The sequence below is a fragment of the Strigops habroptila genome, chromosome 1 (assembly GCF_004027225.2).
Source record: "Strigops habroptila isolate Jane chromosome 1, bStrHab1.2.pri, whole genome shotgun sequence".
Taxonomy (NCBI): domain Eukaryota; kingdom Metazoa; phylum Chordata; class Aves; order Psittaciformes; family Psittacidae; genus Strigops; species Strigops habroptila.
The window spans coordinates 133,736,882-133,759,931 of NC_044277.2; the positions used below are offsets into that span (position 1 = coordinate 133,736,882).

Sequence of the window (23,050 nt, forward strand, 5' to 3'; positions counted from 1 at the left end):
TGCAGTAATAAGAGAGATTTTATATGTTGTTGAAAGATTCACCAGGCTATAATAAAACAACAGATATGGAACAGCAAAAGTAATTCAACTGCACTAGGCAAGGACTAGGCTAGAGAGTTGGTACTGGTCACAAGCAAAATAAATTTGTGTTCTTTAAAAGAACTGGGTTTGTTGATTACTGTAAAACTTTATTAGCCCTTTTTACCTATAGACATCCTTGGTCTCCTTCATGCCAGCTCTGTCACTTCTTTAGAAAAGTAGGACTGTATTTTCCTCTCCAAGTTTGTTTTAAACAGATCACAGCATTCAGCCTTGCACCACTTTTTCTCCTCTGTTCATATAGCCATCTTTCCTTCTCCTCCCAGATTTAGCTGTCATTAAAATCGAAACCACACACTTGTGCAGAGCAGGGAAGATTAGATACCTTGCTCACTACCAGAGGATTTGGCATATAGCTAGCAATACTTCAGAATTTTATGTTGTGGGGGGAGACACAGCCACCAATATTGCGACACTTCAACACTGAGTTTGAATCTAAACTCCAAGAGAGACAGACAACAAAACCCCAGCAATCCAGGCTCTTCAATGCTCAGAGTAGGTATTGGCAAGTGCATGGAGAAACTGCACCCTGCATTCTGCAGTAAAGCAGCTGCCAGAAATGCAGGACTTCTGCAAAACATGATTAATCACCACTGAGTGCACACAGTCAGCAGGTTCATTGCTGCTACCCTTTCCATCACTGTCATGAAGCCTTGCTGACTAAGAGTTTATGTGACTCATTAGCTGCACTTAAAATAATGTGGGTTTTACTGCTTTAGAGTGTAAGATAAAGCAAGAAGGGCCTCTGAACAAGGGTTTTTTACAGCTGGATTTTCCACCTTTTAAAAGAACAGAAATCCCACCAAAACAATGTGAAGCTTTGCTCCTTTTTATCTCAAAGGATTTGCACCAAGTCAAAGTTCTGGCAAGCAAGCTCAAACTTCATACTTAGCCCTGAAAGTCTGAGTTACATAATGCAAGGTGAGTGGAAAGTCCCTTTGGCATGGATGACTTCTGTAGCCCTCAGTAGAACCTCCTGCTTACTACTACTCTTACAGGAATGACTGTCAGCTGTTCAAAGGTACCATTTTCTTCTCTCCACAACCTCTTTACCTCAATGCAAGTGGCAAGTGTTTTAGTTTAATTTCTGTGAATCCCAGGTGGATTCTGTTTAAAACATAAAATAATTAATTAGTTCTTTGATTACCTGGCCCATGAGTTCCTGTATCTCCTCTGCTGCCTTCAACTAAAGACGACATCATTTAAAGCAACTGGAAATTGTCCCCATAATTGGGATACCTGGGACTTGCAGATGTTTTGCTCTGTTAACATTTAGATCATACAAGGCTACCTAGAGTACACACCCCCTCCTTACCAGTTAGACACTGTATTTGTTTCAGTTTTGCACCCACTTGTTTGAGAGAGGTGACTAAAATGGTCCACAACCTCATCATCTCAATAAGAAGCCACTGGAAAGCAACTAGGCTGCAGTAGTAGTTCCTGGGACTCCTCTGAGCTGCATTTATTCTAGAAGCTTTGAATTTAGGCAAAGTTCCAGACCTGGCCTTTCAGCCCAGTGGTGCTCATTTAGAATTGCAGCAAGATGCAGTTCAGTAACACAGGACTGTCAGATTACACACCAGCAACTACTGATTGCATTTCTGGTTAGAACACACTCTCGAAGCATGCTCCAATTTGGGTAGCAGGATTTAATATCTTTCAACCCATCACCTGCTCTGCCCCCAAGGAATCCCAGTGCTGTGGCTTACCTTGAAGGGTCTGGCGTGCCAGTGAAGTAGTGAATACAGGGAAAACTAGGGTCCTGAGGCAGAACAGACACTATGCTAGCTGTAGTAAGGAAAGATTCAGAGTCCACACAGACACCGCTGTCCTTGTCACGCAGGACATCAATCATGGCTTGTGCAGAAACATCACCTATATGAAGAGGAAAGAAAAATTCCTGAGTGTTCAATGGCTTGGACCCCAGGTAAGGATTTAAGCCTGTATGGGTTTTGACCTAATATGACCACTGACAACTGACATGGACATGTCACAAATTCCAATGAATAGGTTCTCTTCAAACAATATAAAGCCAGAATGAACTTGCCTAGCTAAGTAAAAGAGAACAGTAAGCAGCATTAAGTAGGTATTACAATAGCTAGGTAGGGAGAAACGTCATTAAAAGGGTATTTTTCAAGAAGGCCATCATGTCTGCAGCATTGCTTTAGCAATCACCATGAACTTGCATAAAATCACCAAGACTACTTGCACGAAACACCCATTTTCCTCTAAGAAGCTATTTCTACCCAAGCCCAGGCAGGACGGGAGCACCCTGATCTCCCACTTCTCGCCTACTTCCATTAGCTCTCAGGCAAAATTCTGAAACATTCACAAGGTGTTACAGCAGATAGGGCCACTATAATTACACTAAAGCACAAATGTAGTGGCACATCACGCACATCAGAACAGCAGCAAAGAAAGTTATTTTATAATTTCAATCCTGGTTTTAAAGCATTAAAATTGAGGGGGACTTGAGGACTTCATCCTAAACTGTGGCAATTTTAGGGACAGTCTTCAGCTCTGGTCTTTCTCTTCACATTGTTCACACATAGCGGTTGTCTCAGTTACATGTAGTTCTGGACAGAATGCCTGAAAAGAGGCAGTAGTGACTAAAAATCCCACTGCACATACAGGAAGATGGTTTAACACTCACCACCTTGCTTTTCTAGGCTCTCCCTGCCAGAAGAGCAGGCTAAATGGTCATCATTAAGAGAGAACACTTCAGAAAAATTGAAGTCCGAGTCTCCATTCCACCAGCCTTGACTTCTCACGTAATCCCTTAGTTCAGGATGCTCAGCATCAATTTTTGTAGTTAATGAAAGCTGATTGCAAATGCATTTCACCCCCTCTGTAGAAAGAGCCACATATTCAAAGAGAGCGTTAATACAGTTTTTCTGGGAGAAGCTGGAAGGACAATTTAATTTCAATTAGGAAACAAATTAAACCATTGGTTAGGATGTAGATTGGCATGACTGCATAACTACACAACTAACACACGCAGAATTACCAATCCCTGCAGGTTGCAGAGCTCAATTCTCTGTGCCCTACTTAGATATTTACACTGCCTTGTGATTAATAGTGCTATTTAGTCAGAACACCAGTTTCACAACTTGGACCTCTCACATTCTGACCATGAAATAACAGGGGTCTCCAAATGCACCTACCTGTCTCCAATGGTGTATTCCACTGCCACAGCAAGGCTCAAGGTTTGACTGCATTTAGTTTCATGAACATTCCTTGCCCCCCAAAACTGAAAATTTGATTTGGAAAATGGTTTTAAAAGCTTACCAATTGCTTTAAGCTTCCCAGTTGAAAAACAGTTTTATTCTTAGTCGCAAGATAGGCTTAAATTAAACTTAATTTTAAATCTTAAATTTTCAAATGGCATGAATTAAAAAGAAAGTGTGAGCAGCCTTCAAAGAATATTAAAGGGTCTTTTAATTTGCTTTTCTCAAGAACACCGCAGTGCTTATATCCATATATCTACAGCATGACTAACAGTGGCTGCTGCAGATATTCCTCAGAGAGCATAAAGCAAATGCATTGGAAGCCAGAGAAAGAGCTGATAAAGTAAATCTCTAAACTAAAACCAAACCAGATTCTGGAATTTGGCACAACCTTTTTCTTAAACAGAAACCAAAGCAGCATTTGTGAAAACTATTACGCTGCCTTCCCCAAAAGCAAGCTTGCTTTTGTAATGCCTCGTGCATGCAATTTAAATAATGAGTAACAATTTAGAGTAGGAAGTTCTCTGCATCAGCCTGCTAAAAAGTCACTGCCATTCAGTTCCAACTTATACCAGGGTCACTGACAGCTTGTTCTGATCCACACTCCCAAACAGGAAACCTTTCAGGGAACTTTCTTGACTTGAGTGATAGGAATATTTGTGTTCATATCAAGGTAGGCAAGCCACTCTTAAAGAGCTCTTTAAATATTACATTTAGTAACTTGTGTAAAATAGTATTTCATGGGTTTGATCTCCTTCAAGAAATGAAAATCTATCAAGCAATTTTTCTACTCCAACTGAAGAGCAGTAATAGGAAGGATTGTAAAAGTGTTTATCCTTAAATTACTGTAAGAGAGTTGCTTGATAAATATTCACTATAAGCTTTACAGAACTGCAGCAGTGATGATAGAATCAAGAAAGAAACGCCTTCACACTGGGGAATGACACATTTTCCCTGTTTTAGCAGCATTTGTGCACTTATTTGAAAGCCTAAGAGGCACGCCTATGGTTGCAAAGAAGAATCCCCTGAACAAACTATGAAATATAGAGTTCTTACATAGCCAGCAGCCTGGCAGCCCCTGGCAGCCTCAGCAGACTGCAGGAGATGGAAACTACTTATCTGCGGCTCGAAGGGACCTCCTGAAGAGAAACACGCTCGTAAAATCAGAACAGAGCTGCAGTATAATTTCAAAAAGCTACAAGCAGCAGGTGAAGGCAGCAGTATATTTGCTGGGAAGAAGGATGGGAAGGTTATGTATTGCTGGATGCAGCTAAAATGGCTAGCAGAAAACACTATTCTTCAAATATTGGCCAGGTATATCAACAGAAGTCAGCAGGATGTCACTGCATTAGCCCAGGAACCTCAGGAGCCAGCTGCTTTCCAGAAATTGGACTCTGAGGACAGCATCACCATTCTTCCCTCCCCGATGTCTGGTATCTGTATGTGCTAGAGGACTCCTTCTATCCTGTAGGTTTCCTTAAAATGCAAGCTTTGCTTGGGAAAACATCATCCCTGCTAAGGTAAGCTGATTCATATTTGATGGCATGAACCGACAATAGGCCATCACACACCTTTACGCAGCCTGGTGTTATTTCTTTGCTTTGGGATTTTCGAAGTTAAACCTCCCACCTCCCCATATCTGCTACCTCCTACCTTTCATTGAAGGGGAAATGAAAACTGAATTCAATGTATCTGCCACAGCTCAAAGCATGGATGACAAAAATCCTTTCAAGCTACCTGAATTTTTAATTCATTCAAATGTGAGTAAATTTTAAAAAGCTCTACTCTTATGAAAATAAAAATCCCTCCAAAACCAAAACCAACAACTGATAATAAATTAAATATAAAACCCGAGACACTTGTATTATATTAAGGCAGCACATATCTGCCAGCAAAGTTTTAATTAAGATCAGCCACCAAGCCAGTGAAATCTAGAAGATAGTTTGGCAGCTCTGGCTTCACACCTACAGAAAAAGAAACCACCTACAAGTTTAAAGAGCAGAAAAGTATTGTTCTGCAGTATCAGATAAGAAACGGTGATATGAGGGGACTGTATCTATTGCATTAAAGCAACCAGCAGCAGCCCATTCCATGTACCACTTACCACAAGCCCTTTTCTCGAAGCTATCAATGCCTATCCTTCCTTCTTAATATTTTAGATTTGTAAGTAACAATTCAGGCATTAACTGCATCAGAAAGACACTTGACACATTTCAAACAGTAAATAAATCTAGCAGAATACAACACTTACCAAAGACAAAAATCTAAGCATGATTATTACATAGCTGAGGTATACAGGCAACAATCTCCAGCTTCACAGAAGATGCCGAGTTACATCAGCCAGTGCAAATCAACATTAAAAAATGAATAGTACAAATACATAAAGTTAAAATCAATTATTTAATTAAACATTTGCATAAATTGGTCACTTATTTAAACTCAATGACTTTAAGACCAATTCTTCCAAGACAATTCTTACAGCTATTTATAATAAGGAAGGTTTGCTGTGAGTGATACCGACCTGTGATTTTTTCCGCTGCCCAGTACCTTCCAGAAGTCTCCAGTATCCAGGCTTCATTTCTGTCCACGATCAAAAATGCACTTTGGAAAGTATGGCATGAGCTCCCATCTTCATAATAATTTCCACCTTGTCCATGCTCTTCCAACAGAGCAACTATTACACCCAAAGCTTCTTTAGCTGTTGCTCCTCTTTCTAGGCCAAGTCTGTAAGAAAAGGGCAAAACTGAGATTCAGACAGACATGTAACAGTGAGGTCTCCGTAAGTTATTGATTTTAAACATCAGCACTAATCTCGTCTTAAAATACCGAAGAGGTGTCAGGTATGCCCAGGGTAAGAATTCCTGCTTTACGGAGTTACTAGAATTACAGGATAAGATATTAGATGATATAATTTGTTTCAAGCCTTTATTTTCTACACTGCTTCTTCATTCTGACACCTACCATAGCTGGTTTTTAGTTTTTAAAGAGTCCAACTACCAACCAATGACCTCAACTGCACCGTAAACATGCAATGCTCTATTTATCCCTGCCCCAGGCAGAATAAATTTGAAGGATAATTTGCAAAGGTCTTTTTAAAGTAATAGCTGTATGGAAGCTTACTTTGCTGTACAGAAAGTGGGGTACTGCAAATTAATATTACCAGAGATCAAAAAATGGAAGAAGTATTCAGTATTACAATCTCTCTGCAACTTCTCTTTTCCAATGATCTGATATTTGTTTGGCCATCAAAGCTAGATGCATGTTATCCTTGGATGCATATGCACACTGTAGACAGAAGCATTTGTGCACAGTCATGCTTCAGTGTTCCTGCAGAGGCTTCCCCAAAAAAAATATTTAACACCAGATACAGCTTTCATCTGAATTAAGAGTAACCATATGTCTGAAAGAACATGATTTTAAAAAGGAAGTTTGAGCAAATCAAGGGTATTTTAGGGAAAAGAAAGCTGAGGAACAAGAATAGGTTTTACAAAGCTATAGGGAATTACTGTATCCTGACATGAACAAATGGGTGAAATAATCCCTTGAGATAATTTACAGCCCTAACCAAGTCAATCAATGAAAGCAGTAACTAGAAAAGTCTAAATCAGACCTGCAATCAATTCCACTCCAAAATATAATTACTGCTAATGAGGAAATGCACTATTTCAAACAGCAGCATATCCATGCCTCCATCCTTTAGGACAGTTACCTGGATCAGTCCAACATTTCTCTCTGCTGGTTATGTCACCTTAATATTTTCTGCTTTATTTATCTTTTTCTAATAGGTCTATGCACAAAGTCATTTTGACTGATGGATAGTTCCAAGAAATTCACTTTTTTAAATCTAAGTTCTGTGCTAGCCCTTTAAGATCCCTTCCAACCCAAACAATTCTATGATTTCCCTGGAAATCACATGACAAGAAAACACCACCGTTTCTTTCCTAAAAACTACAGTACACAAATCAGCTCCTGGTAACTTGGATAAAATTTGCTGATCTAAATAGTTTTGTATCTGATCTCTGCACTGGGCCTATTTTGTTAAATAGCTGGCCACTATTAACCTTGGTTTAGGTCAAATTGTTGAAAGCAGTGTTTTCATCTCTCTCCGCAGCATCGATTTATCACTTCATGACAAAGGAGAGCCAAGTAGAATTTTAGGTCCTAACTTACAGTGACAATTTCTCCCCCCTCATCATTTTACTTCACATTTATTGTTGTTCCCTCTTGTCTTGTTTCTCATATTAGCTGAAATTGGTTTTGTATTGTTGTCTCCATTTTTAGTTCCTATACATTCATGTTATTCCTCCATTCTTTCCATCACTGGTGCAATTGCTTTTTCAGAGTAATACAGAGATGTCAGTCCTAGCATGTAACACAGAAATCATTTAAAAGCCAATCCAAAAGCATGTCTTATGTATTCCCCAAGAGCAATTCAAAGAGCTGTCACTGCCACAGGTAAATGAATGGGCTGACAACTACATCAGTGACCATATACTCACTAGATTCAATGAGAATTTGCTCCCTTCTCCCCAGTTTATGACCAAAAGCATCAGGTTATAATTAGATCCAAACCTACCAAGAGACATAACATCATAACTTTTAATAACGTCTCCCTGACATTATCCCTCTGAGATGGCTATGGTCTAGCTTTCTCTGTCAAAACTACAGCAGATATTCAGGCTGAAGAAATCTCTTTCAGGTATGTTTTTTGCAAATGGCTCTAATGTTACATTTACTTCCATTTAACAAAGGCCTAGGCCCTGCTTTTGTTTGGGTGCTCCCATCTGTCAGTCACAAGGGACAGCAAACAAACCCCATCCTACGCAACAACCACACAGCTCATCTCCACAGAAACGTGGGTCTTGCCACGTATCTCTACATCAGTGTCCTGGGTAACTGCAGCGTAACCCTCCCACTAATACATTTCGGAGTACCCTTCAAGGTGAGCAGGAAGAAAATTTTAAGTAATTTTACCCCCAGATGAGAGCTTGAATTATTCACTAGGCAAATTTCAGTGACTTCGTGCAATCCATTGCCTCAGTACCTCCAATATGCTATCACACTGTCAAAACATTATCTTAAGCTTTTTAACTTATCAGTTAGAGATGCCAAATTTCCAAATGCAGTAACATACATGATGATGACATTCTACTTTATTCAGTTTTGATGTCTCTAAGGAAAGAAATCGGTAAACAAATTAATACAATTTTAAAGAGCATTCTTGACTCCTTGCCAAGACTGACATAGAATCATAGAATTGTGTGGCTCTGAAAAAGTGACTGCACCAGCAATGAAAAGAACTAATACACATAGGGTTTAAAAATTAAGACAACTATACAAAAAAAAGGGCGTATTTTACAGGTTTCTTCATAATACACTGTATGATAATGTTGTCCTCTTCTAACTGTAGTGGCATAAGCAAAAGTGTGCACCAATGGGTCTTAATCCTCAGATACAGCAGTGTTCTGTTACAGGGTAACACACTGTTTTCAGTCTTTAAACCAGGAGTCAGTTACCAAACGAGCTAAAAACTTTGCGAAATACATCGTTACTGATGTGCATCGTGACCTTTATTGAAAAAAATCCTTTGCCTATGATGAATTTCCAATTTCCTGTTTCAACAACAAAACAAGCTGACTTCAGAATTATACTACCCAGCTGAAAGATGCCTCTGGTCTGTTCAATCCATGTGCTCTCCCAACACCCACCTACAGCCTTTGCCCATATTGGCTGGATTTTAAATCCTAACTGAAAAGTGACAATTCCAGATCAGTTCAAGAGAGAGGAAGTCTCCCCTACAGGACAAGAATAATCACGTTAAAAGAATGTAGAAGCAAACTCTTAGGGGAGCCTGAGCAGCCAAGCAAAATTTGATTCTATTACCTGAATGACATTCCTGGGTTGACAACTCTTAAGTGGGCTCTGAAGAACATGTTTCAGAGTCTAAGTTTCTTTAGCAAACAGCTAGTCATACATGCACATACAGAATGTCAATCTTCATCCTTCGCTAAGGTCTGACACAGATACAGAAGTCCAACATATACATAGACGTGAGAAAAATTTCGCCAGCAGAGATGTGCATTTCTTAATTAGGCTTTATTTTTATTCCAATAAATCCTGAGTGACAGAATTAGCCTGTTCTCAGATGGGTAAAAAGAGGCAGAGCTGGTGCCAGCTGCTTGATTGCAGGCGATATGACTGATTTTGTACTTGATGGCTCTCTATTCTATGAGGTGATCCAAACCAGATAAGCTTAATGCAACTGGCCAAGTCTTCACAGTAAGAGAAAGAATCACTATGGCTGGAACGAGCGGCAGATGGTAGTCTGCAACATATCTCTAGTTCTCCTTGCCTAAAGCACACTCTGCATTCGAGCTACAGACCATTTTTTCTGCAGATAAAAAGGAAGAGAGGGAATGTAATATCTACACATGATGTTCACTCATAGTTTATTACCAATTTCTCCTGATTTGCTAGTGTGGGTAAACCTAGAGATGCTGGACACCCTATATATTTGAATGTTAAAAAGTATTTTGAGACTGCAATAACTATGACAAAAATAAGCAGAACTCTGCATCTAAACCAATGCTTTGTTAAAGTTTCAAAAGAATGGTGGTAGGAGGGAAAAAATAAAGGTGGAGCTTGGAAAGTCACCTAACATCTCTTTTTTTTTTTTTCTGACAAAAGCTTGTCCTGTATTTTCTTAAAAGAGCCTCTGAGTCTCCCTTCATGCAATTAAACTCATCACTGCAGTTAGTCCTCTAAGGTACAGCTTCTCCACAGACTCCTTCTGTAATTTAGAGTTTAGAGAAAACACCAAAGAGAAACATAACCCAAATTCCCTCATGACTTTCACACCGGCCAAATCCTATAGATCTTAGATCATATTTTCCATTTCCACTGCATTCTCTCCAACTGGCTCATAGTCCTCTTGGTTAACAGTAGCTGGAACCAGATACTGTATTTCTGCAGAGACATCATTAGAGAACATCTACAATTACAGTTTCAGGCAGCAATATACCTAACAACAATTTCTTGTAACTCATGCATCCCAGCTTGCTTATGAGAATACCTTCTAAGGTTTTAATGCCCTCTTAAAAGTCAAGGTGTCTATTTCCTATCCTCCACTCATAAAATTTGTTAACTCATTGCAGGAGTAAAGCAGAATGGTCCAACAGGATTTTTCCTGACTAACAATTATTATAGCATATTTATGAACTCCTTGATATTTAAGTGTTTTTTCTCCCCTTCAGGAACAGTGGTTAAGCTGGTCTATAACTACAACTCTTTTTAACTCTATTAAGTATATCCACAATATTTGACCTTTTCCAGCCATCCAGAACCTCTTTCATCTTTCAGTAGTTTCCAGAAAAATGAGCATTCACCTGAAATTGGTTCAGCCCACTCATTAAATACCCTAGAGCAAATGCCAGCAGGACCACTGCCTCTAACACTGATTCACTTAAACAAGCACTTGTCCTGTCCCATCTTTAACTGAGTCCATTTGCTCCCTTTCTCTTTTAATGTTTGATGCATTTTCTCTTGTTCTTTCATTTTCGGCTTTCTTCTCCCACCCAACTCTCCTTTAAATTCTCTCACTACAAGATCAGCATGCAGGTTGAGGTGTACAGTGCAGCCAGGCTTCCATGAACAGACTTACAGGAGTTTGCCAGCATTTAAAAAAGGGCAATGGTTTACATTGGAATGCATGGGCTGAAGTGAGACATAGTCGTCTGTTTATGCCTACAGTTGGCTATAAGCCCAGAATAAGCTTTTTAGGTCAGAGTAGGCTGTTGTAACATGGGGGAGAATGAAGGGCACACCAGCAATCTGATGTTGCAAATCAGTTAGCAGTTCTTTATTAACAATGGAATCATGCCTCTTATCCTGTCAGAACAGCCACTTCTAGACTATAAGGTAGGTAGACAAGGTAGGTTTAGTGAACCTACATTAGACTGGTACATATTTGGGAGCCAAATTCAGATTCCAAGTGTTTTAAGTGTTAACTCAGCTGTGTCTCAAGCTCTGCCTGGACAGGTCTGCTTATATCATTTTAAAATCTCCTAATGCCATCACCACAAAGCGGATACCCAGTATCATCATCATCTAATCCTTGGTGTTTGAAAGGCTGGTCACAGCTTGGCAAGCCACCCACCTGACAAGATCCATTCCAAGCAAGGCTTCAGATTCAGAAGCTGGTTCTCTGGTCACGACGGCTTCATTAGCTACACAGACTCCATGCTCATTCGCTCCCATCTCTGCCCCCCAGAGCCAGGAGGGCCTGCTCAGCACAACAGCGTGAGTCTTCGGCACCTGCTCAATCTCAATATATGTGCACTGCAGAGAGAGCAGGAAGAGAAAAAGCAAATCAGTTGCAAGCACTTTATCTAATGCTGTGACTGAAGAAATACAAGACTTCCGTGTATAGACAGGGCACATTGTTTTTAAAAAGTCCATGTTTTATGTATAAGCAGGGAATTTTTTAAACAACATTTAACTGTCATATTTGAATCTTTACAGCCTTATATTGCAAAGCTGGAAAAATACATCTCTTTTGGTAGTTGCAGGCTTCAAAGAGTCAAGCAGAACACAAGTGCTAAAAGCAGCAGAAAGCAGCAGTAGACAGACTGTACTGTTACAGTAAAGCAGCAGCGATCACATCTGTACACAGTAACAACATCAAACCATTATACCATCTCACCTAAGCACAATCTCCAGTATGTTATTAAGTACATAGTATAACAATGGTAACTGGATAAAATACATTAGAAGGCTTCCCCCTCTTCCTTGCTGCCTCCCCTGCAGCTGCCCCCAAGACTGAGCCTGCCAGTAGAAAAGGGGGTGGGGGTGGAAACCAAGACTTGAAAAGATTCAGTGGAATGCTTTGATAAACAGTCACAGGAAATAAAACACGGGCATTGTTTTTGATTAAAGCTGATGTTTCTGCTAGTTTAAATGGTCTACTGTAATCAGAGTTCTGTGAATGCATTCTAAGTCAAAAATACAAAGGAAGGCTGCAGAGAAATAATTGAAATGGCAAAGAAGAAAGAAATTATGTTATCCTTCAAATATATTTACCTTTGCCTTGCTCTAGGACTTAAAAACAAGCACTGTTTTCCCAGACAGCACGGAAGAGAGCTTGAGCCATCATCAGATCATTGGCTTGTAGAAGCCAAAGGAATGGGCTTTACATTTTACTACCGAGGTCACATTAAGTTCTTCAAGGACCAAACTCTGCAGAATTTTCTTTTAAGGAAGCTGAAGCTGTCTGTGTTATTTATGAGACACTCTTACTGCCCAGCATTCCTGTCGTAACATCTTCCTTGCAGGAAGTAATCTGCAACATTTTTATGGAGGAATATTTGGTCAGACATATCAAAGTGAGCAGGATGAGCAGACTGGACTAGTGGACTAAAGGTTGTTTGCCATGAAAACACATGCTGTGAATACATTGGAACCTAAAGCCAAAGGAATCAGTCCAAGATTATTAGCAGTGAGAAGCTGGTTTTTTCCTAACCTGTCCTTGCCCCTCTGGGGATTACACAGCATGATCATCTTCAGCCTTCAATCTTGAGTAATGATATTCACAGAAATAGTTAGGCTAGCATGCAATTAAAATGTATAACAGACTATCTTTGATCAGGAATGGCATTTGTAGAGTCCTTCAATCTAACCATGCAAGAAGGACACAAGAAATGAGCTTGCCACCCATGTGCAAACAGGTCAAACTGTCACCTTTCTATAGAGCAAATTACAGGTGAAATAAGAGGATGATTTCTCACAGAGGACACATGTTCTAAAACAAAAAAAGAAAAAAAAAGGAGGGGTGGGGAATTCTTTCATTCTAAGGCATTAAAAATAAAGTAGGGACATGCTTCCCTTTTCCTTTCTGCTGTGTGCTTCATTTTGATTTTGGCTTAGGCAGTAAGACCCCAGCAGGGACTTACAGAAATACCTGCTTTATTTGCTGGAGAAAATCCCCAATATTTGACCAGGCTGTTTGACCAAATCACTTATGCAGTAATACACTATGATTGTGTAGAGGCAAATTCCTCACCTATTGAGGTGCAATGACATCTGGCACTGACTAGGAGCTATGATCCGAGTAATAAAAACACTACACAGTTCACCTTCTGCTTCATTTTCTAACCAAGCCACGCTAGAGCAGACATTTATCAGGACTTATCAGGACCCCCCCTAATCCATCTGGTGAGCTGTCAGCAATGAATCACATTTTTGACATACGGAGTTTTTTCACAGCTTTAGGTCAGAGCTGTTTGGATAAGCATGTATGTGAGTGAAGAGAGAATAACTGTATTTCCTGGACATGCAAGAGAGGAGCTGCACCAGCACGAGAGAGGGCCGGGCCAAGCACCTTCCCACGTTACGTACGAAGACATGACCAGAGCAGCTATCAGGAGGCAGGGCTGCAGCCAGGCAGGCACCAATCCCAGCACAGCACAAGTCTGGGCTGCCTGCAATCTCATCACAGGTGGTCAGCTAGCTGCAGCCATCCTGCAGAGCCATCCAGGACATGAACCTTCCCCACTCTGCAGCAGAAAGCAAAAACCAAGGCACAGTAGGGAGGAGACTTTAGTACTCCCTAAACCCCCACTTGCATAGCATTCTCTGTCTGAATAGCCCTATTATACAAGCTTGCTTATGCTGATGCTTTGATTTTCCAGAAGAAAAAATGATGAAAACACTCGGAAAAGTGATAGGCTAAAAAAATGCTGAATGCTTTTTCTCTGCAAAACATTCTGGCTATCCTTGCTACCAATTGCTGATTACTTGGGGCCTCATTCCAAAGCCAAACATTTCCAAAGCTGCTATTCATGATAAAGATTTTATTGTCAATGGTAGCAGTCAAGAAAGGGGAAAGAGGAAATTGCTCCTGCTTGAAGGATCCAGAGCATTCTGGGGAAAACGTGCTTTTGCTTTGTAACTATGCAATCATATGACAGAAACCATTCAGAGGCCTCTCTACCTCACAATACAGCTGTCACCTTCTATATTGCTTCTTCACATTCCCCAATCCAGTGATAAGCAAACATGGACCATATCTTCACATTATTTTCAGCTTCCACACAATAACTTATGTACATAGACAATGTGCAAGCCTCATTCTTATAAACTGCCTTAGAAAACCTAAATAACAGGAAACCATTCCAGTCTGATAGCAGATGACAGGCCTTGTAGAACTACCATTGTCTTGATTCTTGTTCAACAATCCTTTGCCATGGTTATTGCTGAAAAAACCTTGATGAGATTTTACCTTCCCATTAGAACTAATTACTTCAGTAAGCAGAAAAGTAGGCACTCAATAGGACTGACGTATGAAGGCAGGCATTTGGTTCATATTTGCTAACAATAGGTATGAGCTTCTCATAAAACTAGGGTCCAGATGTGACAATCGATTATTCAATTTTAAACATAAACCTCCCACTCTGTAACTCCACACACCCCACTCCACACACCACCCCCCCCCTTAAAATAACATCATCAACTTCCAGATGAAAAGAATATCTTCACGTAGGAAACAGAGGAACTGAGCTATCCACCTGTAGCCAAGACGCGTTAATCGCAAAGGTAGCTCAACCAAAGCCAGTCGCTGGATTTGCAGCACAACAAACCATTGCTACCTATTCCACAGAAATCAGAATGCACGCTTACAACAGCTCAGACATGGAAGGAAATAGTGGGGGAAAGACAACACTATCCATCAAAAAGCCTCCCTGGCCACTAGATCTTTAGAGCTCAGATGATGACAAGATTTCAGAAGCAAGCACAAACCACATCCTCCCCGTCCTCTCTCCGGCACCCCACCGACCTGGCAAATCCCTCCAGCACAACAGCATAGCAGCCTGTTCTGCTGAGAGCCGTGCCAAACTAGGCAATGACAAATAAAGTGGATATAAGGTACTGCTGTGATTCTGTTTGCTACCAACCCTGTCTTTAAAATTCCTGAAGCATCCAGCCTCAGCATGTCCTAACACTAACATTTTTCTTTGAGTATGAATGCTGAAACACAAGAATACTGATGTATTTGGTGGCAACGGCTGTGAGTGAGTGGTGTCAGGCTCCATTGATTTGCTAGAACTCCAGCCCCGAAAGCTGCGTAACTGGCACGATGCCCTGTGACAGTAAATTCCCACAGGAAATTTAAAAGCAAAGAACAGAGACTTCACATACAAGAGATGCAGCCAATAACTTTAAAGAGAATTGAGCAAGCTGCAAACTTTTCTTTTTATTTCACTTACAATATATCAAGAAAAGAATCTTATCAAGGCAGTTCTAAATATAGTACAAGGCACAAACGATCTCCCACCCTAGCTAAGGCATACAGATAGGTTGGAGGTATTCCAAAACCAGACACAACAGTTATAAGCACAAGAGATTTCTTCTTTCATTAATGAAAAGAAACTATTGTGCAGCTTCTACTGTACTCAAGCTGCAGAACAGCCAATTCCTAGCACTGTCAGTCAGGTCATTATGAAATATCAGTGAAATCACACAGGCTTCAGCCCTGGATAACAAAGGCAATAGTCAGGGAATGCTTTAGAAAGAAATGATCTTTGAAGAAGGGCCCTAAGATTCTAGATTCCAGAAAAGATTCCTCCACACCACTCTCATTAGACTCAGGCTCTAACTTGGAATTAACTCTTTGCTTAGCTACTTTAAGCACTGCTGTACAAAATATCTGTACTATTGCAGTAACTCGAGAAGTTGCACCGTGGCTGCTTTTAACATGGTAAAAATGTGACAAGACAGTCTGGCAGCCTGCTGCCTCCATGGCCATAAAGACTGATGGCCTGGCTGGATCTGGCTACAGAGGAGACTCCAGAGGTGACGTAGGCTACCTGGGCCCTCGCGCTGTGGTGAAATGGGGAACTGGAAAGCTAGAACATGGCTGTTCAAGAAAGCCCCTCAGACCATCCCCTGTGGATGTGCCTGACAGAATGTGTTTTATAGATAACTCTTTTGCTGCTTATTTACAGGAAAAAAATGTAATACAGCTAAAAGGACAGGGAATGACCATTGACTGAAAAGAAAAATATGCAAGCAGTAGCACGCAGTGCTAATGGCTAGCTGATGCTCTTAGCACTGCTTGCTTATGCACTAACCAGCATCAAGTATACAGTAGAAGACACGTGGATGACTTTAAACACCCATTATGCATGGCTATGATATCATAAAACTAGCAGCAAAACTGCTGTGCTGCAGTGGAGGGGACAGCCATACACAAGGACACATCTAGCCTGGGTACATCTCAAGTAGTCAGCCCTAGTTCTAGAGGTCACAAAGTCAAACCAGAATGCTGAACAGAAGTCTCCCAATGGCAGGATGAATCCTCAGGTAGCTAGCTTTCAAAGACACATGCTATGCTACCACTTGTATCCTCATGTTGCAGCCAGATATAAAGAGCAGCAGCATTTACTAAGTGTAGAAATACAGAACAAAACCCGTTCTTTGAATTAAGAATGGCTTATCCTTTTTTATGAAGCCCCTAGTACACTTTATATGAACTTTTGTATTTGCATATTATTCTTTCCTGTTTCTGCTCATTGCAACCAATAACTGCAAAATTTGAATCTGTATGCCTCTGATCTCTAGCAGTTTCATTTATCTTGAAGACTAAGAATGATAGATTTTATTCTAAAAAAGATTTAGAGAAACTAGAAAAAGCCAAACAATTCCCCTGTCAAAAAGCAGAACTATACACCCTCTGACCTACTCTAACCTGCTCTTTCAAGCCACCAAGGAGTGTGAGGCAGGTGAGCCACGGTATGGAAATGTGCTCAGCAAAATGAAATATGAAAATCTTTAAACAAATAAAATACGCCAAAGTGCAGCAAGGCTCAAAGGCCGAGAACACTCTCTGAAGACAGAGTCAGAGTTGATTTAGCAGTCAAGAACTCACCTCTTATTTTTTAAGTTACAAATCAAGCAGTTTTCTGAGTGAAGAGCAAAAGTAAAACTGAAGTAGCGATGAAGCTTATTAATGTTTTAAAACAGTAAGAAACAGATGTCAAAGAAGCCACAAAAAGCCCATCACGGAGATATCCCTGAACTCTCAGATATCCTCGGACTGATTTCTTTGCTTGGCCACTTTGAAATGCCTCACACATCTTTTTTGCCGTAAGTAAACAGTTTGGGTCAAAACAGGATAGTTGGCGGGTTTTTGCCCCACACGATTCCAGCACTCTCCCTCCTCTTCCTCTTTGTTCCAATTTAAAAAATTGGAGAATAAGAAAAAGAAATAGTTCAAGCTAACCAGTTTTGCTTTGGTAACAGAAAGGAGCAAAACAGCAGCACTCCTACAGTAAAAAAACAGAGGCTTTGAAAGGGCAGAAACAGCCAAGAGATTAGGGCTTCTACCTCTGAACTGCTGCTGACTCGTGCACAGTGTTACAAAGCAAAGTCAAACACGTTAGTTTAAAGGCCAGCCGCCTGCAGTGGAGCAGAACAGAGAAAAAGCCCCCATTAGCCAAGCAATAGACTGTTGAAGGCAGAAACTACTTTTACTAGTTGCTGTCTGCCTGTATACTGCCTCTCTTCTATCTCTGTGCGAAGTCTAAGGGTTAGTTTAAACAAGATGGCTTGATGTAAGCCATCTGCCTGCATGTGCCATGACATGGGCTGCTTACACAGCCAGTTACTGGGTCTCAACTGAGAGGCAAGACAAAGCAGCTTCCTAAACTCTCTCTGAATTGTAAGCCTTTAGACTATAACCTTTTTTATCTACACAGAGTAAATGAAAATTTTCATCACGGGCACAAACACTGCTGTGTTTCAACAAGGTTTCCTGCCAGTGGGTACTTACCCATGGAGGTGTCGTAGCGGGGCTGCCCAGTTCAAGTTCACAGCTGCAGTAACATAACTGTAAGAGTGGCACTGCCAATCTAATCTGGAGGCTTCGCAAGGAGCAAATTCTAGATAGGTTAGGCTGCTGCTTGGCTTCTGTTATCAGGTTCTGAACATCTTACCCCAGATTTAATGCAAATAACCCTAACAGCTGGCATAACAAGGAATCAAAGTATATCAGAACTAAACTGCGGCACTAGCACAATGCCTAGTGATTACATTACAAATACCAGAATTAAGATACCTCCAGGTAGTACAAAGCCAACTTTAAAACACTCAAAGTCTGCTTTCCAAGCTTTTTAATCTATCTTGCAACAGATAGAGACCCTCAGTTAGCTTCAAGTTCTCTACCAGTGCTCAGACCAATGCACAGCAAAAAAAAAAAATCTTACTGCTCTTCTGAAAACTCAGCAAGAGATGGTAGGGTGTCCTTAAAAAAAAAAAAGTAACAACCAAACAACCAAAATCACTCAGGTATAATTGTGCCATGAAGTTTTAGGGAACACAAAATTCCTCTTGCCCCACAGAGGGCTGACTTTAAGCCCAGAGGAGTGTTTAATACCAACATATTAGAAAAGTTTTCCATATTCCACAATTTTCTAGATTTCGTTGTAGACCATTGTCATGGTTTGAGCCCAGCCGGTAACTCAGAACCACACAGCCGCTCGCTCACTCCCCCCCTTCCTCCCCCCGCTCCCAGAGGGATGGGGAGGAGAATCGGAAGAATGTAACTCCCACGGGTTGAGATAAGAGCAGTCCCGCAACTAAGGTATAATACAAACCACTACTGCTACCACCAATGATAATAATGATTAGTGAAATAACAAGGGGAGAGGATACAATTGCTCACCACCCGCCGACCGATACCCAGCCCGACCCGAGCAGTGATCTGGGCCTTCCGGGTAACTCCCCCCGGTTTATATACTGGGCATGACGTGCTGTGGTATGGAATACCCCTTTGGCTAGTTTGGGTCAGGTGTCCTGTCTCTGCTTCCTCCCGGCTTCCCCTCCTCCCTGGCAAAGCATGAGACTGAGAAAGTCCTTGGTTGGAATAAACATTACTTAGCAACAACTAAAAACATCAGTGTTATCAGCGTTGTTCCCAGGCTGAAAGTTAAAAAACACAGCACTGCACCAGCTACTAAGAAGGAGAAAAATGACTGCTATAGCTGAACCCAGGACAACCATCCTTTCTATTCTCCCCCTTCCACTCCCTCCATAAGTTGTGTGTTATTAACTTGGAAGAGCTTTTACAGCTCTGCACTGAAACAAGCAACCATGACTATTTTCAAATCATGGATAAAAGGTCAAATTAGAAGAAAGAGAGGTTGATCTAAAAGGAAAAAAAAAAAAATTGACCTGGAAAATTCGGCTAAGAAAAAGTCACCCACTCAGGACTTCTGAAGAAGAAAGAAAACCACAGCAAGCAGCAGGTTACCAGAGAACAAGAGAAATCTAGTCAGTAAAATCTACCTTAAAAAGAAGAAAAGAGGGCTTCACATCTTACAACTCATACAACATGAATCCTCACAAACACATGAAAAACTCTAAAAATCCACAACTGGGGAAAAAAGAACACACTTACTTTTAGCAGAGGAAAAGGCCCCTATTTATGGGTAAGGGAGCAGTATTTCACCTGCACTCACAAGTTTACTAGACTGATCACTGCAACGAGGAAAAGTGCTGACAGCATCTGCCACTAGAAAATTACAATGCAAGCCAAGAACAAACTTTTGAGAAAGTTGGAAAGTTGTCACACACAGAGAACAGACCTTCATGAAAAGCCCCATTGTTCAGGGTCTTGGGAATCTGCTGACATGAAGGGAAGGAATTATGCTGATGAGTTAGTTGCAGGGTTACTTGTCTGGTAGGTTGAGTCAAAAAGACCAAGCTTAAAATGACTTGCAGTATTGACTGAATTCCCTTGTTTAAGGCTCTGCCATAAACTAGCTGATAGCTATATAGCATAGTCTGCCTGATTCCTTTATGGCAGACCTGCTTAGTTTTATAAAACACAAGGGAAGGAAAACTGTAGCAAACATACCCCCACCCAATGATAACTGAAGTGTTGGCAGTTTTCACAGGTTTTAAAGAGCAAAGTAAAAATTCTGAACATGTCAAAGCCTGCATCTAGCTTTGACATTCTTCTTCACTCCCCGTATTAGCTAATTACCTTCAACAGTAAGTTTGCTTATAAAATGGATAGTGTTGCATGCCTGCTACTTAAAAAACATGAGGTAGCTGAATTCAAGCCCTTCCTAAAAGCTTTTCATAACTTTCAGAGGTACTGCTAGCAGTACACGTGGAATTAACAGGCTTTGCACAAGCTCTGTCTATAGGTATATATGCATTTGTCGTAAAACATAGTCTTAGACACAACCCTACAATAGGAGAAATACACATATTTCAGCTAATTAGCAAACCTGAAGACCTTACTTCTATTCTGCTCTCACAAAGCACGTTTGAAACTGCAATCTTCTTATTCACTAATGTCCTTATTTCATAAAACAGCAAAATCTAGAAGCAAACCTAGCAGCCTAAACCTTGGATTCTAGAGCTTTTACTGATCAGCCAATCTTTCACAATTCCTACAGCAAAGGGGATTATTATAATACTTTTCTAAAGACCTTCCAAGTGGCCGGTTTTAAAAGACAATAAGTTAAAATACATAAATAAATAAAAGGGTTATTTCTAAAGAGAATTACTCTACAGCACTGGTATTTTCTGGATTTGTTTGACTGAACACTCTCTGCAGGTGGGGAAAAAAATCTTGAACTTTAAAGAAGAAATAATAAACAAATCTATGCTTAGGTCTGTCCAAAGGAGAGCAGTTAAAGGAAACAAGAAGAATTTCAGTAAACATCTGGAGCCTGTATGTTTCTGTATACCACTATCCTTGCAAAACCTCAGGCTAGCTAATGAAGAATTATGCAGTAGCTCAGACTGGCAGAAGCCAAACTATCCAGCTAATTAGGGCTTAAGCCACTACTTAAAGAAAAAAGTATTAGCCCACTCCAGTCCCTTGTCTAAAAGCACACCTTCACCACATTGCCACAAACCTCACCTTCATCAGTGAAGAACCAACTGAACATTTAAGGAGGAGGCTTGAAGGTACTGGTTAGCAGAATAGATCTACAAATGGCAGTGTGCTATGCAAAGGGATTGTGCTCCCTGCTTCCAAAAGACTGGCAAGAGGGTCCAGTTTATGACTGATTTCTATAAAAGGCATTAAATTGGTTAATCATGGGGTGGGAGAGGGATCATAATAAGATTATATATAGCTTAATTAAACCCTTCAGCAAATTACGACAGTCTCGTCAAAGAATAAGATATGGGGCAAAGAGACCAAAAGAATCAAGTACTCTAAGTTCTTACAAAGTACCCTTTAAAGATAAAAACACTCGAGAGCAGTTTCTGGAAGTTCATCTTCCACAATAAGAATTTTTTACTAAGAGGGTGGTGAGACACTTGTTGCTCAAGAGAACAGGTTGCCCAGAGAAGCTGTGGCTGCCTCATCCCTGGCAGTGTTCAAGGCCAGGTTGGACTGGACATTGAGCAACCTGGTCTAGTGGAAGGTGTCTCCTGACAACACAGATCAGGCTCTGTGTCCTCTGCTTTTTAGCTACCTCCACCAATCCTCATCTTCCCTTCTGCTGCTTCAGCCTCTTCATTCCTTCTTCACCACACACTTTCCCCTCTTCCTGTCTTCTTGTTTCATTTGTCCCCTTGTTCCACTCTTCCACATCTGCTTATCCTTTCATTTCTCCTGTCTTTAAAGTGAGGCTACAGTAAAAACTATAATTAAAATTACTTCAAGCAGGGTCTCTTTCAACCTGCATCCGTGCCATCAACATCCAGCTACAGGACTCCACATCCAACCTGAATTCAGAGAGAAGCCACAGTACTGAAAATTGACCATGATGCAGGTGCCTCAGCTGCGGAACGTGTCAAAGCCAACTGTTATGTACAACAGTTATGTTTGGCTTACAAAGCTTACATTCTTGCTTTCTTCCTCACTTTGCCTTATTAGAGCACAAGTTATTTTGAGGCAGTGATTCCTGGCTACCTGTTTTGCAACATGCGTAGCATAGTCAGGCCACATTATAACTGTAAAACAACTACCATGCAACAACACAACACAAGCCATATGGCAAGTGACAAACTTTGAAAATTTGCTCTAACTTACAGTTAGCCACAATATTTTTCCCTTAAAAAAATCCTGCCTGTCTGCTGAATTGTGGTTTTTTCCTCAATTAAACAAAAAAGTTACATTCTGAGTTTCACTTTCAGGACTTTCAAAAATCTTGTCTCTTCTCTACTCAAGAGAGGTTTAAGTGAAGGGAACAAGGACTCCACTCCATCTGACTACAAAACAACACAGCATTCATTTCTTCTAATGATAATTTCTCACAGTTTGAATGTAACAGTTCACCCTTACCTCAACTTTGCTTCCTGGATCATGATCTGCAGCAGCAAAGTAGACCACCTCCTGTACTTCATCCCTTGGCCGTGCAGAGTTCTTTCCGAACACCACCAGCCCATCTTTAGAACATGGGGGAAAGGCTACAAAACAGTAACTTGGAGGAGCTGCAGCCATCCTGGAAAGGAAAAGAAGAGTAAACAAACAAAACTAGTGTTTGCTGAATTCATAACTGCATGCATTAGAGAATCATTCAGTCTACCACTACTTATTGTAGCTAAGAGATAACGCATTCCCTCTGTCTGTCACTTGATTGTCCAATGATAACGGAAGATCAGCTCACAGGAAGCTTATCTGGATTTAATAAAAAAAATTATAGTCATTTTCAGACATTTTTCAGCCAAAGCTCGTGAAGGAATAACGAAGAGGAAAAAAGATA

General features: G+C 40.6%; 1 protein-coding gene across 5 annotated transcripts in view; it reads right to left on the reverse strand.

The window, feature by feature from the left end:
• The window catches only part of SCRN1 (secernin 1), a 40,675-nt gene that overhangs the window by 7,695 nt on the left and 9,930 nt on the right, over nucleotides 1–23,050 (reverse strand). For 3 of the 5 annotated variants that reach the window (XM_030483864.1, XM_030480429.1, XM_030483024.1), the window contains exons 2-6: nucleotides 22,630–22,789; nucleotides 11,482–11,663; nucleotides 5,848–6,050; nucleotides 2,753–2,947; nucleotides 1,809–1,974 (exon numbers count right to left, since the gene is read on the reverse strand). In XM_030483864.1, the coding sequence (XP_030339724.1) occupies nucleotides 1,809–1,974; nucleotides 2,753–2,947; nucleotides 5,848–6,050; nucleotides 11,482–11,663; nucleotides 22,630–22,788 (905 nt within the window). In that variant the 5' untranslated portion in view covers nucleotide 22,789. Of the gene's footprint in view, nucleotides 1–1,808; nucleotides 1,975–2,752; nucleotides 2,948–5,847; nucleotides 6,051–11,481; nucleotides 11,664–22,629; nucleotides 22,790–22,873; nucleotides 23,048–23,050 lie in introns of those variants that run through there. The other 2 variants (XM_030481267.1, XM_030482156.1) reach the window with 2 other exon arrangements.